The sequence below is a fragment of the Lepus europaeus genome, chromosome 5 (genome assembly GCF_033115175.1).
Source record: "Lepus europaeus isolate LE1 chromosome 5, mLepTim1.pri, whole genome shotgun sequence".
Taxonomy (NCBI): Eukaryota; Metazoa; Chordata; class Mammalia; order Lagomorpha; family Leporidae; genus Lepus; species Lepus europaeus.
The window spans coordinates 59309412-59328676 of NC_084831.1; the positions used below are offsets into that span (position 1 = coordinate 59309412).

Below are 19265 nucleotides of genomic sequence, written 5' to 3' on the forward strand. Positions count from 1 at the left end.
ATCATTTCCACCCTAATAATAATTCCTGGATTAAGATATTGCATATTATCTAAGAACAGGAAATTCCCTCCAGCTTACGTGACTGAGTTTCAGAATGTGAGTAAAGTATGGCTAACCAAAGTGCTCAGGCAAGCTGATGCAAATTTCCTTTTCTGTGACTACATAAGCAAACAACTTTTGCATGGTACCAAGTATGATGGATACAGCATGTAAAAAAGAAATCACCTTTACCAGTGGTGAAGCAGAAACCAGGTAACTTTCTCATAAACTGGGGAAGAAATGACTGAAGTGTTAGCTTCCACATCTCCCTCTCTGAAAAGGCTGAAGTGATAGTAGGTGTCACAACCATTAACACAGAAAGTTGACAGAAACTAAGTCTCAGTGCACAAAAGGAAGAAAAAGTATGTGCTGAAAATGGGCTCTATGAATTCATATTGGTCTCTTCTCATTTATTAATTAATTTATTCTGCCTGACAACTTGTGAGGTTTTTGCTCCCTTTAGTCAATGTAAAAGCATAAAGATGTATTAGCATGGATAAACCCTAAAAAACAACATTGAGGGAAAAGAAAGCAAACTGCAAAAAAGTATATTTAATATTTTTTCACTTATGTAAATATCCAGATGCTAAAATACATCATAAAAATACAAAAAATATGTTGGATTTCTGTACGTCAGCTTCACTAACTTCATAGAGCTTGCCTCTGATCAGGGATAGAATTGAATGGGAGAGGTAAGATGGGCTTTAGTGGTATTTGTTATAGTCTATCTCTTCTTTAAAAACTTTATTTAAGGTAAACGAATTTCATGTATTTTGTACATTCATGTATTTAGGAACATAGTGAGACTTCCCACCCTACCTTTCATCCTCCTTCCTCTCTTATTCCCTCTCTTAATTTTTACAATGGTCTGCTTTCAATTTTTTTTTTTTTTTTTTTTTTTAGACAGGCAGAGTTAGACAGCGAGAGAGAGACAGAGAGAAAGGTTTTCCTTTTTCCATTGGTCACCCCTCAAATGGCTGCCACGGCTGCGCACTGCTCCAATCTGAAGCCAGGATTCAGGTGCTTCTCCTGGTCTCCCATGCGGGTGCAGGGCCCAAGGACTTGGGGCATCCTCCACTGCCTTCCTGGGCCACAGCAGAGAGCTGGACTGGAAGAGGAGCAACCAGGACAGAATCCAGGGTGCCAGTGCCACAGGCGGTCAATTTCATACTCATAAGATTAACCCTATGCTAAATAAAGAGTTCAACAAATAGTATGAAGAAAAAAAACAAAAACAAAAACAAAAAAACGCTGCTCCTCAGTAGTAGAGACAAGCACTGTAAACAATCACTGAATCTCAAAATGTCAATTTCTCTCCTAAACATTACATTTTTGGTACTCTATTAGTTACCATAGATCAGGAAAAGATATGGTATTTGTCTTTTTGGGACTGGCTGATTTCACTAAGTATAATGGTTTCCAGTTGCATCCATTTTGTTGCAAAAGACAGGATTTCATTCTTTTTTATGGCTGAGGAGTATTCTACTTTATATATATATATTTATATATACTTATATATATTATTTATATATACTTATATATATGTAATTTCTTTATTCAGTCTTCAGCTGATGGACATCTGGGTTGATTCCATATCTTAGCTATTGTGAATTAAGCTGCAATAAACATAGGAATACAGATAACTCTTTAATACTCTGAGTTCATATCCCATGGATAAATTTCCTGGAGTGCAATTGCAGGGTCATATGGTATATCTATTTTCAGTTTTCTGAAGTATTTTCATACTGTCTTCCACAATGATTGTACTAGTTTACATTCCCACCAACAGTGGATTAGGATACCTTTTTCCCCATATCTTCGCCAGCATTTATTGTTTGTTGACTTCTGTATGGGAGCCATTCTAACTGGGGTGAGGCAAAGCCTCATTGTGGCTTTTATTTTCAATTCCCTGATGGCTAGTGATCCTGAGCATTTTTTCATGTGTCTGTTGGCCTTTTGAAAAATGGTTGTTCAAGTCTTTTGACCATTTCTTAACTGGATTGGTAGTTTTTTTTGTTGAGTTTCTTGAGTTCTTTATAGATTCTGGATATTAATCCTTAATTTCATAGTTCTCAAATATTTTCTCCCATTCTGATGGTTGCCTCTTCACTTTGCTGAATATTTTATCTCTTTGAGAAAGAAATGGATCTACCCTCTGGTAAAAAGGATTTAGCTAAAAATCTTCAGATCCCTTCTATCCCTAATATTCCAGTTATATTTATAACCTCAAAATACTTTAAAACATTTAGCCTGTTTATGAGTATGTGGACTGAATTTAACAGAATTCAACAAGCATATATTGAAAAATTTCTTTATGCAGCGTGTTAAGCTACCTATTCATGGGTAAATAAAACATTCTTTGGAGTGCTTCAAAGGCAAAAGGACTCTAATGTAGTTTTAAAAACACCACTTGGCTAATCATTTCCTTGAGATTTGTGTGAGGGATGGGCTTTGGTGAGAAAGAGGCTTCTAGCCACATATGCCTGATGTGAAAACAGGAGCTTTTCATTCTTAGCATTGTTGAATCAATGAACTGCCCCATTAAGTGACACTCCAGAAGGATACATTATTACACATTGGAATTGAGTGGTCCTCAATTGATAGCTACAGGTGAGTTGTATGTATTGAAACAGCAGAAAAACACTTACAAATAGTATTTTTAATCAAGTACTGAGATCATTTAAAGAGAAACAGAACAGAGTTGAAAGTTGGCAATTATCCAGTGGATTTCTCCAACTTGGTAACCAAACTGGGTAACTCATGCAAAGAATTCATCTAGGGATGAGTATACACTGTTAACGCCAAACACTGTTATCTTTGAGAGTCACCTACTATAAATGTGAACAAAAGAGATGTTTACTCATCAGGGTTCTTTCAGTTTCAAAGAATGGAAAACCTGACTCAAATGAACTTTAATGAAACTATAACTTTAACTTCAAGTACACCTTGACACAGGAGCTAAGGCAACGACATCAACAATTGTTTCTCCCTATGTCTTGGCTTGTCCTTCTGCATTGTTGCCTAATTTTCAGGCTTCACATGGTGGCTATAACAACACAAGACTCAGGTCACCCTTATTACCATAGTCTCAGGGAAAAGAGTTGATATCAGCTAAGCAATTCCTACACAAATTCTAATACTTATATTGCCTGGCATAACCCAAACCACATGCTTATACTGACAAGTCACTGTCACCAGGGAATGAAATGCTCTCCTTTGCCAGACCAAGTCAATGCCCACCAGAGGAGTCAGGGATAAGGTTAGCTCTACTCAGAACATCTGGGGGTGAGTTGACCTTGGCAGATACTTCTCAAGTTTTAACATGCATTCGTGTTGCAGGAGGAATTTTGAAAACACATTCTAATTCAATAGGTCTAGAGAGGGCCCAGAGAAACTGCATTTACAACAGTTTTTGCAAGGCAAAACTCCCAAGGAGCATGCTAAAATGTTAGGATGGCTAGCTAGTTACAGGCCAGATACCACCTAAGGGTATGAGGAGCCCAGTGCCATATGACAACATCAGATCACTTGTTAAAAAATCATTAAGATTTTCAACTTGACTGCAGAACATTAAACCGAGCACAGGATTCTCCTAAGCTTGGGGCCTGTGCAACTTCACAGGTCACATGCCCATGAAATGAGCCCTTGATTGTAGTCTCCTACTGTGATGAGGTTGAGTTGGGGCCAAGAAAAGATTGCTGTGAACAATGGGGAATATATTATTGCCAATATTCTCTTCTTATATGGACAGCAATTACGTTGGATTGGGGTCCACACCAAATTTTAATTTTAGTTTATCTAATTATTTAAAGACTGCCTCCAAATAGATTCATTTTCCAAGATATTAGGGGATGGAACTTCAACATATGAAGTTGAAGAGGGTGCAAAATTCACCCTATAATATCCTCTTGTAGAAGTGTCTGATCAAGCCTCTTGTCCATTTCTCTTTTGGTTTGCCTGCTGATAGAAACTGTTTATGTATCTGAGATTCAAGCCCTTTGTTTTTAGTTACAGGGGTTACAAATATCTCCCTGCTTTCTGAATGGTATCTTCTAATAAACAGAAGTCTCTAATTTTAATGCAATCAAGTTTGTCATTCTTTCCTTTGTGACCAGTTCTTTTGACTTCTGCTCCCTTCAAGGATATGAGGACATACAGTCTGCCTGATACTTCTTTTGTGTATGGTATAAGAAAGAGGTCAATATATATGTTTCCGCATGTATGTATATAATTGATTTGTAATTGATTCAGCACCATTGATTGAAGAAATCATCTTCCTTTACACTCTTGAATAATTCTGGATTTTTTAAATTGATATTTAAAAATTGAGATAAAATAGATACTGATATAAAATTGGTATTTTTGTAATACTGAGTCTTTATGGTCTTATTCTCATGTGTTCTGTTCTTTGTATTTATCTTTCTTGAGTACATGGCTTGATGTATTTCATCATTTTGGAAAACTACCAGAAGTTATATCTTCAAATATTGCTTCTGCCCTTTTCTCTTTCTTTTATCTCTGGGAACTGCAGATACATGTATGATAGGTCTTTTTATTCTCACTTATATTTCTTATATATTTGTCTCTCCCTTCTTCAATTTGAATATTTTATTCTGACCTATATGCTGGTTTATTTTACCTTCAGCTACAATTAACCTGTGAAATTATTCCATTTAGTTCGTGCTTTGTAATTGCATTTTTTTCAATTCTAGAACTTAAATATGATTCATTTTATAGTTGTTTTATTTTCAACCATTCTGTTCTCTGTCTTGCTATTTATTAAGCACTAAGTTCTTCATTTAGTTTTCATAGTTCTATGAGAACTAAAATTCCCATTGTTATTTTAAAATCCACATTTAAAAACTCTAATAATTATAACTTCTTTTTAAAATTTTTATTTATGTGAAAGAGTCACAGAGGGAAGTAGAGCCAGAGAGAGAGGTCTTCCATCTGCGGGGTCACTCCTTAAATGACCACAACAGCCAAAGCTGAGCTGATCCGAAGCCAGGAGCCAGGAGCTTCTTCTGGGTCTACCACATAGGTGCAGGAGCCCAAGAACTTGGGCCATCTTCTACTGCTCTCCCAGGCCATAGCAGAGAGCTGGATAGGAAGTGGAGCAGCTGGGACTCAAACCAGCACCCATATGGGATGCTGGTGCTGCAGGCTGGGGCTTTAACCCGCAGTACCAAAGCGCCAGACCATAATTATATCTTCTATGGCTCTGTTTTTATTTCCTTTCTTGTTTGGGGTCAATTATTGTGTTTGTAGAACTCATAGTTTTTACTGAGCTCTAGACATTGCTACTAGCTCTTGAGCATACAACTCCATCACCAATCTCAGTTTTCTCCAACAGTCAGGAATATGCACACATCTGGTGACAAAATATTAAAAACATGTCCTTTACAGAGTCATGGCTTTGAAGACATTTATTTTTCACAACTGGTAGGCTGGGGGAATCACGAACTCTATCTCAAAGTTCAGGTGTTGGACCTAGTTCAGCCATCAGCACGAGCAGCCTGTTGTGAGAACTCTACACAGCAGGAACTTGCCGAGCCGCCACCCTGGGTGTAATAGTGTCTTGACCTCCCAAATCACATCCACCCAGAACCTCAGAATGTGACCCTGTTTGGAAAAGGGGCCTTTGCAAATGTAATTTGTTAGGATGAGATCATATTATATTAGGGTAGACCATAAATATAATGACCAGTATCCCTGTAAGGAGGGCACATGAAGGGGCCTGCGCTGTGGTGCAGACAAACCTGCCGCCTGCAGTGCCAGCATCCTATATGGGCTCCAGTTCAAGTCCTGGCTCCTCCTCTTCCCATCCAGCTCTCTGCTATGGCCTGGGAAAGCAGTAGAAGATGGCCCAAGTGCTTGGGCCCCTGCACTCACATGGGAAGACCTGGAAGAAGCTCCTAGTTCCTGGCTTTGAATCGGCACAGCTCAGGTCGTTGAGGCCGACTGGGGAGTGAACCAGCGGATGGAAGACCTCTCTCTCTCTCTCTCTTTCTCTCTCTCTGACTCTCCTTCTCTGTGTTACTCTGACTTTCAAATAAATAAATCAATCTTAAAAAAAAAAAAAAGGTCATATGAGAACACAGGCAGAGGTTAGCTGTTGCCACAGCCAAGAAAGGCCAAGTCTTGCCAGGAGACATGAGACTGGGACGATAAAAGGAGTCTTCACTAAAGCCTGTAGAGGCACCAAGACCCACCTGGACTCGGGCACTGGCCTCTGGGACCGTGAGGGAATAGATTTTTTGTTTGTTTTTTTTTTTTTTAAGACCGGGATTCCTGTTTCCGCTTTCTCACTACTATCCGTTTTTCACCATCCCCGAGGCACTTCGCGCGCTGGGCTTCAGTGACGTCATCTCTCAGCGCCGCACTGACACCCGCCGGTGGAAGAGGGAACAGCTCCGCCGGCCTTCGCGTCTTTGTTGGGCTCCTGCTCCTTCGGTTATCATGGCGCCGTCGCTGTGGAAGGGGCTGGTAGGCATCGGCCTCTTTGCTCTAGCCCACGCCGCCTTTTCCGCTGCTCAGCATCGTTCCTATATGCGATTGACAGAAAAGGAAGAGGAGTCACTGCCAACAGATATAGTGCTTCAGACACTTCTGGCCTTTGCAGTTACCTGTTATGGTACAGTTCATATTGCAGGGGAGTTTAAAAACATGGACGCTACTTCCGAACTAAAGACTAAGACATTTGATACGTTAAGGAATCACCCATCCTTTTACGTCTTTAACCATCGCGGTCGAGTACTGTTCCGGCCTTCAGCTACAAGAAATTCTGCAAATCAAGATGCGTTGTCCTCTAACACATCGGTGAAGTTCCGAAAACTTGAGTCGCTGCGCCGTTAATATTTTACAAATTATAATAGGACAGGACACAGAGCTCAATATTGGAGTTTGGGGCATAAAACACTCCCTACATTAGTATTTATATTGATCTCTCAGACCAATATAAAAAAAAAAAACCTATGGCCCTTGTTTGTACGCTGTTAGTCAAGTCCTTAATGCAGTATTGGTTATCTATGAAATGAGTCTTTGATTGCATTTCATATAAGGAATTTTTTTCATTTAAGACAAATTAATTTTGTAAAGTCACTGTTTTGAACACATTGAAAGATGTTGATGGTTTCTGTGATTATTTTCTTAAATTTCTTTTGCGCTACAGTTTTAGGATCCTTTTGGAAATACTGTGTGATTACTCCATTTTGCAGCATGAATATAGTAAAATGGTCTTCAGTTCTTAGTAAGTGAACTTCCCTAATGAGACCAAAATGGTGATTTTCCACTCTTCTCCTATCCCCTAACAAGTGGCTCTGCTTCAGCAGATATTTGCCGGCTTTTAACTGGTCCATGACTTCTTACTCCACCCCATTCCCATGTACTTTCTAGCATTGACTTGTTTAATTACTTCTCTGAGATTCTGTGTACCGTGAGAAATTTTTGTTAGAAATTCCTGTCATAGCAGAAGTATTTAACAAGTTCAACTTGTTGTAAAGCCTTTTGTGTTTTACAACACAAAATGTGCTCTAAGTGATTATGTAGTATAGGAATACTTGAGGACAGACCAAAAAAGACTATCTGTGGTTTCATTATCCTGCCTATATAGAATGAGATTTGTTGAAGAAAATGGATTATTTGTCTTTAGTTTAACTTATTCAGAGTTTCTGTTAGTTTATTCCATGCTAAACTAGTGAACTAAATGAAAATAAAGGAAACTTCTCATTAATCTGAAGGCAGACTTAAAGGAATTGGGCCAAATATGTTCTAAATATTTGGAATGAATATATTTTTTTAGAAACTTCAAGGCCATTTAAGAAATTGTCTTGTAGTTTTGATTTTAAAAAGTTTAGAGTTTTCTATCTTTACTCTGTTGGTGAAGGTAAGCATGAGGGTACAGAAATGAATGTTTTATAAACAGCGATTTTTCTCTTAGAGAAATTTGGCTAGCTCTTTGATCTAGAAAGCTGCAGGAATCTCAAAATTTTGGTGTAGAGAATAATGCATTTTTTAATTGTACAGGTGTAAACACATTGCTTTTGTTGAATTGTATAGGTGTAAAGGGAATAACTGGATGCAGGCTTGAAAAGGAAATATGCTTTAGGCAAGAGTCATAAGATGCCCTTGTACTTGATGGCATTTTTCCATTAGAATCAAACCTCACTTCTTTTATTCTGCCTGGTAACGCACAGCCCCAAGGCATGAGATGAATTTGTCATTGGAGTTTTATTAGTGTTGTTTTGTTCTGTTTTGTTTTGCCTATCCAGTCTGTCTGTGGAACACTGACTCTGCTCTCTAATGAGAACAAAGTTAGAATCTGCTGATAGCCTAAAATAATTTAGTTAAAAGTGTGAAGGCAGGAGTTCAAGTGATGATAATTAAATCAAAATAGTGTGTGAAAAACAAGCTCCTTATATCAGTCTTGTCTACCGTTTCCTCAGGTTTGACTTGATTTGAGAGAATTTCTTGTTTTCTTCTCTTTTGAGGCTGAATAATGTTGTTGAGACGGTTTGCCTACCTTACAGTTGACCCATTTAAAGGGTATAATTCTGTGACTTTCAATGAATTCACAAAATTATGAAATATCAGCCACAATGACTTTTAGAACATTTTGCAGTCCCAAAAAGAATCCCCCTGCACTTTAAAAGTTGCCTCATTTTCTCCCAATGCTGGCCCTACTCCAACCCTGTCAACCCTAGGGAACTACTGATCCACTTTCTATCTGTATAGATATACCTTCTCTGGACATTTAATATAAAGGGATTCATAGGGTGTCTGGTCTTCCTTGAGTGGCTTCTCCCAAAGGATTGTTATGTGGAGTGAGAAGTTGTTCTTATCTTGTGATTAATTATTGCTGTGAAAGGCCATGATTGGCCAAATGAATATATTTAAGGAGAAAAGGCCAGATACTTAACAGGTTTCTCAGTTGATCATATGTAACAGTTTTTTTTTTAATAGCATTCATAGTGTATTACTTATTCTATTTTGGCTAGTTTCTAGAATGGACATTGAACTCTTTGCTGCCCAGTTAGGAAAGACCTGCTAAAAAGGATGCCAAATAATTTGGCAAATAATTGACGTAGCAATTTTCAGTGTGTACATCTTCGCCAGCAGCATGTATACCTCAGGCCAACTGAGGTCCCCAAATTTCTTTTTTAATTGACTCCAGTCAATTTCTGTGTCTTTTCCAAGTATGTACCATAGGACTAAAGGTGATTTGGGTAACCCTGCTAAATGTATTAAGTATAGAACTTGATTTACAGTTCTGTTAGACAGTCTGTTACTGCCTAAGGCAGTTTAAAAATATGTGAGTTAGCTAGTCTGCAGTTGACTAGGATTTCAGTGACATTCAAAAATGTGTATCAATCAAAGTTCTCAAGAATACTAGAAGGCTCACTTTTTTAAAAAAGATTTATTTTATTTATTTGAAGGACAGAGTTTCAGAGAGAGAGGTCTTCCTTCCACTGGTTCACTCCCCAGATGGCTGCAATGGCCAGAGCTGCGCTGATGTGAAGCCAGGAGCCAGGAGCTTCTTCCGGGTCTCCTACATGAGTACAGGGACCCAAAGACTTGGGCCATCTTCTACTGCTTTCCCAGGCCATAGCAGAGAGCTGGATCGGAAGAGGAGCAGCTGGGACTAGAACCAGCGCCCATATGGGATGCCAGTACTTCAGGCCAGGGCTTTAACCCACTACACCATAGCGCGGGCCCCAGACTTACTTCTTAATAACCAGGGAACCAGCCAAATGGCCCAGTGCCAAAAAAAAAAAAAAAAAAAAAAAGGCAGACTTTTGAGTTGGAAACTCTTGTGCTCTCTAACTTCCTACTAATCATTTCCTAAGCACTGTGGCTTAGTTCTGAGTGGCACAACAACATCTTCCTGTTCTATGTGACCTGTTTCCATGAGGTATTCAGTGCTGTTGTTTGTTGTGAGCATCAGTGCCTATAACACCAAGCTAAACACATTTTTTGGATACGGCCTCTCTCTTTAAATGACCTTACCCTGTCCAATAAGTAAATGATTGTCTCACCCCGTTTTTGGTAGCATTTTTTTGTTTGTTTGTTTGTTTGTTTCATTTTGTTTTGCGTTTTTGATTTTTTAATCTCACTTCTTCTGTTTCTCTGTACCCAGAAAAATGTAAGAGCTAATTTTATGACTGTATTTTCCAGTGTGATTTTGTTTTACTAAATTCAATAGAAACTTTATATTTAATTGTATATATCAACTCTTATTGCAATTTTAAGCTTTAATAGTCAGAATGTATAATCTCATTTATATTCATGAATCGGTAAGTGCTCTTTGAGGTATAGGAATTGGTTTTTGAGAAGCAGTGTCTATTATCATTCCATCGCAAATTTCTTATAGGCAGACAGCCCATACAAAATATCACTTTGTACCTAACAGGAAATCATGTTTTAAGTGTAAGAGAATGAGAAAATGTAAGGGGATAAAGTTCTACTTTGTAAAACTTGGCAGTTACCTAAAGCATTTTGAAAACACTACCAGTATTCAAGCCTACTTAGAACTACCTCAAAATAAACTGCTGAGCAACGTTATTTAAAAAGGAGGAAAAAAGATACATGTGACAAAAGGATCCGACAGAACAGAAAGGCATAAAAATAAATCTTTTTTTCTCTTCCTTCCCACCCTAATATTTCACCTGAAGGTAACCAGCATCAACAGTCTTGTTGTTCTTATAAGAATAAAACCTTTTATTTGCCAGTGAACATACATTTAAAAAATTTACATTAAGGAATCAGACAATATATACTGTTCTGTACCTTGCTTTCTTCTGCTGTGTCTTATGAAATCTTTATTCATACAGAAATAATGATTTTTAATAACTGTGGTGTCCCAGTATACATTAGTGGGCTTTTAGTTTTCCAATATTTTATTAAATTATATTACAGTGAACATACTTATACATATAATGAGACTGTATCAGTAGAATTAATTTATAGCAATAGAATTGCTAGATCAAAGGGTAATTTTCATTTTCAGTTCAGTAGTCTGCTGCCAGATTGTTCTCTGGAAATCTTGGCCTGGTGTGCTTCTACACACAGTGTGAGAATGATTGTTTATGGGGCCTGTGCTGATAGTGGGTACTACTTTTTGTGCTTGATCATGTGAAAGTAAATGAGTGATATCTTGCATTTTTATGAGGAGATGGAACACATTTTCAAGTGTATTGGGTACTGCTATTTCATTTTCTGTGAGGTGTATGATTATATTCTGTTTCCTATTAGATGATTTGTTTTTTATTGATTTGTATGAGCTTTTTGTAAGCTAAGGAAGTTGGCTCACTGTCACATGTTTAATAACATTTTCCTGTGTATTATTGATTTATGTAGTTATACTTATCAGTCTTTATGCCTTCTTTCCTTAGAAAGGCCTTTACATTTATGAATGAATTTATTTTTCCAGTAAAAAAAAAAAAAAAAAAAAAAGACCACACAGACTGTGGTAGTTATGGTATCCACAGGAACCAATACAGTGACTAACAAATTTAATCATAACTTCTCTCCTTTACAATATTAAACTTGAGACGTTGTTTTAGTTGTACTCAGGATTTAACTTGTAGAGGTGACTGAGTGAACCACATGGGAATGTCAATGCCATTGAAAGAAGCCTTGTTCCTTGTGGTTCCCCTCTCCCCCAGGAGAAGGGATGTGTGCCAGGCCACACAGAGCCACCTAGAGAAACACTGGGGTGTTGAGGAGGCAGGAGAAGAGAAGGAGAAGCATGATCAGAGCTTTTTTGTGGCTCCCATGAGTGACAAAGGGTGGCAAATTTGAGCAAGCTTAGGTTTGGTCAGTTTGAATAATTTTGGTGGGCTCTGGATTATTGGAGTGGTCCCTAGTTGCCCCCTGTCTGATCATGGGATGACTTTGCACAAGGGAAATATTGCTGTGGAGTGAATGACATAACTGAGGAAGTGAGGGATATGGGCTCTGGATTAGTTGGTTTCACAGGCATGTAAGTTGTGTTCACGACATGTTGTTTACTACAGCTGAGATTAGACAGCTCTGGGAGGGACAGTCAAAGCAAGAAGGCCCCAATGTATCAAAGCAGCGTAAAACACAGACAAAAACATGACACACAGAAGACAGTCACCAGAAGCAGTAGTACTAGAAGGAAGACAGAATTTGAAACTTCTTTTAAGAGTCAGTTTCTTGAAAGAATAACGTATATCCCATGTTTGTTTGTCTCTCATTTACTCACCACAAACTGCAACCAACTCTTTTCTTTGAAAATTGAAAAATTCCTCTTGTCCGGGTGATACCTGACCTCTTTGATGCCAAGCCCAGTTGGTATTTTCATCAATTGATATTTTCATGCATGCTACTTTCTTTATCAAACCTTTCCTTTCCCCCTGCCCTCCACAAGCAGAATGCATCTCGGGGCCAGAACTGTGGCATAGTGTGTTAGGCCTCTGCCTGCGATGCCAGCATCCCATATGGGCACTGGTTCGAGTCACAGCCGCTCCGTTTCTGATCCTGCTCCCTGCTGATGGCCTGGGAAAGCAGTGGAAGATGACCCAAGTTCTTGGGATCCTGCACCCATGTGGGAGACCTGGAAGAAGCTCCTGGATCTTGGCTTCAGATCAGCCCAGCTCTAAGCATTGCAGTGTGAACCAGCGTCTGGATATAATCTCTCTGTCTCTCACTCTCTCTGGCTGTAACTCTGCCTCTTGATTAAATAAATAAATCTTGAAAAGAAGTGAGGGAGGGAAAGAAAGAAAGAATCTCACCTGCATTGGTGCTGTTTTGTACCTCACAGAAACGTTGATTGCTCACCTTAAATATTTCATTGCTCCTGCTGCTTACGTATGTACTTCCTCTAGTGAAATGGAAACTGCCAGACGCTGTATTTCTATCCTTAACATTGAGCAAGCGTCTATCCTTGATGTTTAGAATCTAACACAGAGTAACTTACCTGCAAATCTTTTAAAAATGGGTTTGGTAAACAAAGGTACTCCTGTGTGGCACAATGTATCACTGTTGACACTCTTGACTTTTATGACAGCTCCACCTTCAGCTTCCTGGGCCTCTTTCCTTCACCTTTTACTGTTCTTATGTACCTCACTTTTTAAACATCCATTATAGGCTGGTGATTCTAAGGGTCCCAAGAACTCTTTAGAATTTCCTTGGATGGTCTCATATACTTTCACGTTTCTAAACACCACCTTATGCTGATAACCTCAACATCTAGATTTCTAAGCTGGAGCTCTCTTCATGTAAGGAATGAGATGGGACAAAGAAAAAAATACGGAAGTCAATCATTTCGATTACAATAGTATGCTTACCCATGTATGCTACTAGGTCCTAAACTGTCAATATCTCTAACCATCTGATTGCATTTCCATGAGCCAAGTCTTAGACAATCCATGCATCGTGACCTTTTCATCAATACAGCACAAAGATTTCAACTTTTTGTCAAAGAAAGACTCAATAGAAGATTCTTTTTAATGTCCATTTATCTAAATCTTTCTTAGCTTATTAAAACATACCAGCATGTCTGGTTTTCTCATCTGGACAGGGAAGTTTCTAGTAGCAATAAAATGTTTCTTTTCAAGAATTTTGCAAATAAAAAAATTACATGTATGTGACTGTATATATAAATATATAGATAGATAGATAGATAGATAAGTAGACAGATAGATAGGTTCTGATAGGGTTTCTTTTAAGTTATATAATTTAAGTTGTCCCATTGTCTACAAAATCATTAGTTAACTTGCAAGGTTATGGCTCTAGGAAAATTTTCTGTTTAACTTGAAATGATTATTTCTTAGGTTGATCAGAAAGGTGGTATCTCAGGAATATGGGTTTTCTCATGTTTTTTCTTTTATGAATGCTTAAAAACAAAAAAAGAAAAATATCTATATGTGTATTTTATGTCTACACACACACACACACAAACAAAAACCTCAGAGTGTCCATAAGCATATGAATTAAAAATCAAGTTCTGAATAAATAATGACTACAGAAAATTTTCCAAATATTTAAAAAAGCTATTTTCTAGGGCATCAAATGTTCTTTTCTGATAAAAGAAACAGCTACAGAAAGCTTTTATTATACTTGTTAGAAGTAACCAGCTCTATTGATGTGAAAGCAGAAAAAATCTACAACTCTCCCAATCCTACTTTCAAACTAACATATTACACTTGATTTTCACTAGAATTTAGTTATTTCTTTACACTAGTAAATCAAAGACCAAACCCAGTTTTATATATATGTAGTTGTATATATATATATATATATGTACATATATATACATATATATATAAAACTATGCAAACAATTTTTGAGCTTCCTATTCTGTACAAGAATGTCAAGTTAGTCTTTCTTTATAAAAAGTACTTATAGGGGTTGGCGTTACTCAGTGAGTTAAGCAGCCACCTAGGATGCTGGCATCCCACATGGGCGCCAGCTCCCCCCATGGGTACCGCTTCAATTCTTGACTATTCCAATCCCCTATCCAGCTCCCTGCTGATGTGCCTGGGAAAGTAGCAGAAGATGGAAGACCGGCTGGAATTCCAGACTCCTGTCTTCATCCTGGCCCACCCTTAGCTGTTACAGGCTCTTGGGGAGTTCTCTCTCCAAAAGTTGTCTCCAAGAGTTGTCTGTAGCATCTCTTCTTTGGTTTGCTATCACCAGAGTCACTTGAGATAAATGTTTTCTTTTTGTATCACCATTTCCTTTATCAGCTTATTGAGAAATAAGAAATGCCTCAATTAACTCTGGAAAAACCTACATTTTCCCCAGACGCCCAGCCTTGTCAGCATCTGTAAATCACTTCCACCTAGGAAGTGCTGTACCTTCCCTTCACTACATGTCGTCCAGTACGTTTTCCACCCTAAATTCTGCAGGTGCTCCCTCTTCAACTTTTCACTCTTTCCAGTCCGTTTCTTTCCCATTGTTGGTCATGCAGTTTTATTGGGGCCTTTGTTTATTGCAGACTTAAAGAACTATCATTCACCCCCTGCAAGCTGCTCTAGGACGCAGGTCTGCCTTGTCTCCCCTAGGTGACTCTTAGTTCCATACTCTCCTGTGCAAGTCTCTGCCTCAGTCACAGGGCACTCATTCTCTGCCCCCACCAAGTCATTCTCTGCATTTCAAGAGTGACTTAGAAAGAGGATTATGGGCCCACGCTGTGGCACAGTGAGTTAAAGCCCTGGTCTGCAGTGTGGGCATCCCTATGGGCACTGGTTCCAGTCCCAGCTGCTCCAATTCCAATCCAGCTCTCTACTAATGCGCTTGGGAAAGCAGCAGGCTTCTGCACCCATGTGGGAGACCTGGAAGAAGCTCCTGGCTCCCGGCTTCCGATCTGCTCAGCTCTGGCCATTTAGGGAGTGAGCCAGCAGATGGAAGACCTCTCTCTGTGTGTCTGTCTCTACCTCTCTCTGTAACTCTGTCTTTCAAATAAATCTTAAAAAAGGAAGGAAGGAAGGGAGGGAGGGAGGGAGGGAGGGAGGGAGGAAGGAAGGAAGGAAGGAAGGAAGGAAGGAAGGAAGGAAGGAAGGAAGGAAGGGAGGGAGGAAGGAATGATTATCTGTCAACGTTTTTAGTCCCTCAATAGTTTTTGTAAACCGTCGATGAGTAAATATCAAAAGAAAACAATTACCTACAGGACATCACTGAACACTGACTTCTCATCAGAAACAAATGCAAACTAGAAAGCCATAGAGTTATCTTTAATGTGTTGGGGTAAAGGGGCAGGGACAGGGAACTGTCAGCCTAGAATTTTAAATGCAGTAAAAAAAAAAAAAAAACTTCAGAAATGAAAGTGAAATAAAGACAATAATGACATTTTAACCGCCCCCCCCCAAAAAAAAGCTGAGAACATTTCAGCAGACTAGCACTATAAGAAATGTTAAAAAGAGTTTCTTCAGTCGGAAGCTAAATTCTACCAGGTGGAAATTGATTAACACACAAGAATGAAGAGCAATGGCAATCATAAATATGTCAGAAATTATACAAAGCATTTGCTTTCTTATTTTTAAATTTCCTTAAAAGATAAATGACCAATTAAAGCAAAAGTCATAACAAAAGTATTGTAGAGTTTATAACTTTTGAAAGGAAAATATGTGCAATAAAATTAAGCCAGATATCTGGATAGAAGTATACTGTTGTAAAGGTTGTGTATTATACATGAATTGGTATAATACTATTTGAAAATAGACTAAGATAGATTTAATAATATTTATTTTAAGTTATCATATAGAAGAAATGATGTTCAGGGGCCTGTGTTGTGGTGTAGAAGGTTAAGCTTCCGCCTGCAGTGCCGGCATCCCATAAGGGCTCTGGTTCAAGTCCCAGCTACCCCACTTCCATTCCAGCTCCCTGCTAATGTGCCTGGGAAAGCAGCAGAGGAAGGGCCAAATCCTTGGGACCCTACACCCATGTAGGAGACCTGGAAGAAGCTCCTGGCTCCTGTCTTCAGATCCACTTAACTCCAGCCATTGCAGCCATCTGGGGAGTGAACCAGTGGATAGAAGATTCTCTCTCTCTCTCTCTCTCTCTCTCTCTCTCTCTCTCCCCTTCTCTCTCTGTACTTCTACTTTTCAAATAAATAAATAAATCTTTAAAAGTTCATATTTAAAAATATACAATTGGGGCCAGTGCTGTTGCCCAGAGGGTTAAAGCCCTGGCCTGAGGCGCCGGCATCCCATATAGGTGCCAGTTCTAGTCCTGCCTGCTCCTCTTTCCATCCAGCTCTCTGCTATGGCCTGGGATAGCAGTAGATGATGGCCCAACTCCCTGGGCCCCTGCACCCATGTGGGAGACCCGGAAGAAGCTCCTGGCTCCTGGCTTCAGATCGGTGCAGCTCCAGCTGTTGCGGCCATCTGGGGAGTGAACCAGTGGATGGAAGACCTCTTTCTCTGTCTCTGTCTCTCTCGGTGACTCTTTTAAATAAATAAAATAAATCTTTAAAAATAAAAATTAAAATTAAAATATACAATTTAAAACAATGAGATATCATTTCTCACCTGATAAACTGATAATAGTGACAGAAGCTGGAAAGCATTCACTGTTAGTGATAATGTAGCATGCCAGTTCGAGTGTGAAATACTGGAGTTTGGATAATAACCTGGTACAATCTGTTAAAGGAAATAGCTCCCATCTCTTGATTCAACAAACCATGTGATTTAATCACATACAAATAAAAGCACTGTGTATTTATATATGGATATGTGTAAGGATATTTTTATTTTGGTGAGAACGTTGCAATGTTTAGTAGGAATGGGGTTGGGAAAAACCTGAAGAACTATATGTGAAAGAATAATTAGCTAAATCTTACTATGTCCATAGAATAGAATATTTGTAACAATTGAAACAAAAATGACTTAGATTATTGTGTGTTATGGAATGAAGTTTACGCTATCTGCTAAAAGAAAACAAAAGATAGATGGATTGAGAGAGAGACAAATAGAATATATTTTCTACATTGTTTAGATACAGAAAAAATATATCATGCTTTTTATACATGATAAAGGCATGAAGAAAATGTGGGATGATTCTCATAAAACTGATTTTGAAAAGATTGGAGGAGAGGGGCCGGCGCTGTGGCGCAGTGGGTTAATGCCCTGGCCTGAAGTGCCAGCATCCCATATAGGCGCCAGTTCTAGTCCCGGTTGCTCCACTTCCAATCCAGCTCTCTGTTATGGCCTGGGAAAGCAGTAGAAGATGGCCCAAGTCTTTGGGCCCCTGCACTCATGTGGGAGACCCGGAGCAAGCTCCTGGCTCCTGGCTCCTGGCTCCTGGCTCCTGGCTTCGGATCGGCGCAGCTCTGGTCATTGCGGCCAATTGGGGAGTGAACCCGCGGATGGAAGGCCTCTCTCTCTCTGCCTCTCCTCTCTCTGTGTAACTCTGACTCTGACTTTCAAATAAAAATAAATAAATGTTTAAAAAAAAAAGATTGGAGGAGAAAGGAAAAATGATGGAAATTTGATTCTACTCTGTAGTGTTTGACTTACAGAAAAGGATTCTTAATTGTGATTTTTTTTCATGCCTCAGATTTAGCAGAGGTATATTGACAAAAGTCAAAAGCTGTACTGAATCCTCCCACACTAAGTAGTGCTTTGGACTAGTGACTTCCGATGTCTCATGTTTTTCTCCTTTCTTAAACAGCATTCACTGTTCTTTTTCTATCATTTTGCATCCTGGGTGAGGAATGGCATCCAGCTAACATGTTTTAGTTCATTGGCTGTGGTAGTCACCACAGCTCATTGCCCAGAAAGCTTGGCTGTGAGCTGGATGCAGTGACTGGACAAGACTTTGGGTCATCTCACTTGGAAAATCATAGCAATTGATTTATTGGAGAAGCATGGAGTAAACAGCTACTAAGGGCCTAGAAGAGCAGAATGTAAAAAAGAATGATCATGTTAATGGTTGCACCACAGCCCCATTCCCTAGTGCTCAGTAGGGTTTGGTTGAGGTGCTCTTAAAACATGCACACACGGGGCCAGGCACTGGTTCAAGTCCTGGCTGCTCCACTTCCGATCCAGCTCCCTGCTAACGCACCTGAGAAAGCAGCGGAAGATGGCCCAAGTCCTTGGACCTCTGCACCCACTTGGGAGACCTGGAGGAAACTCCTGGCACCTGGCTTCAGCCAGTCCCAACCCTGACCGTTGTAGCCATTTGAGGAGTGAAATCAGCAAATGGAAGATCTCTCCCTCTCTGTCTCTCCTCTCTCTGTAACTCTGCCTTTCAAATAAATAAATAAATCTTTTTTAAAAAACAAAACAACACACACATACACAACACCATCAACCACAACTAAAAAAAATGATGAACATGTATGTGGCTTTGGATAGGAATGTGAGAAATTTGCCTTTTGTAAGAATCTGCAAATCTCTTATCACCAAAAGTTCTGTGCCCGATGACCAGGTAACCATTTTCTTATGGAATCCATGGGTACTGTAATTCACTTGTTTAGATTGTGCTGCTGAAAATAGCAGAGGCAGTTTGTGAGTCAAGTTTATTTTGGATAGGCCTCTGCATCTATCAGTGTTTTAAATTTATCTCATGTCTCTCACTATACTCTAGCTTCGTCATTTAGCGGGGCCTCGGCAGTCTAACGACTTCTGGAAAATGCATTGCTCTTCTCCAGACATGGCATTTCATCTCTAAATAATGTCTGTGCTTTTTGATTATCATAATCAAATAATCTGGCATTGTGCTATTTTTTAGCAAATCTTTAGACATATGACACTAAGTAT

The 19265-nt window shown here is 39.1% G+C and overlaps 1 protein-coding gene across 1 annotated transcript; it reads left to right on the plus strand.

Annotated features, from left to right (window-relative positions):
* The first annotated feature begins 6498 nt into the window (after positions 1 to 6498).
* On the plus strand, positions 6499 to 6894 carry LOC133760792 (ER membrane protein complex subunit 5-like). Its single transcript, XM_062193389.1, has one exon. It carries the CDS (start codon positions 6499 to 6501, stop codon positions 6892 to 6894), a length of 396 nt encoding a protein of 131 aa, XP_062049373.1.
* The last annotated feature ends 12371 nt before the right edge of the window (positions 6895 to 19265 follow it).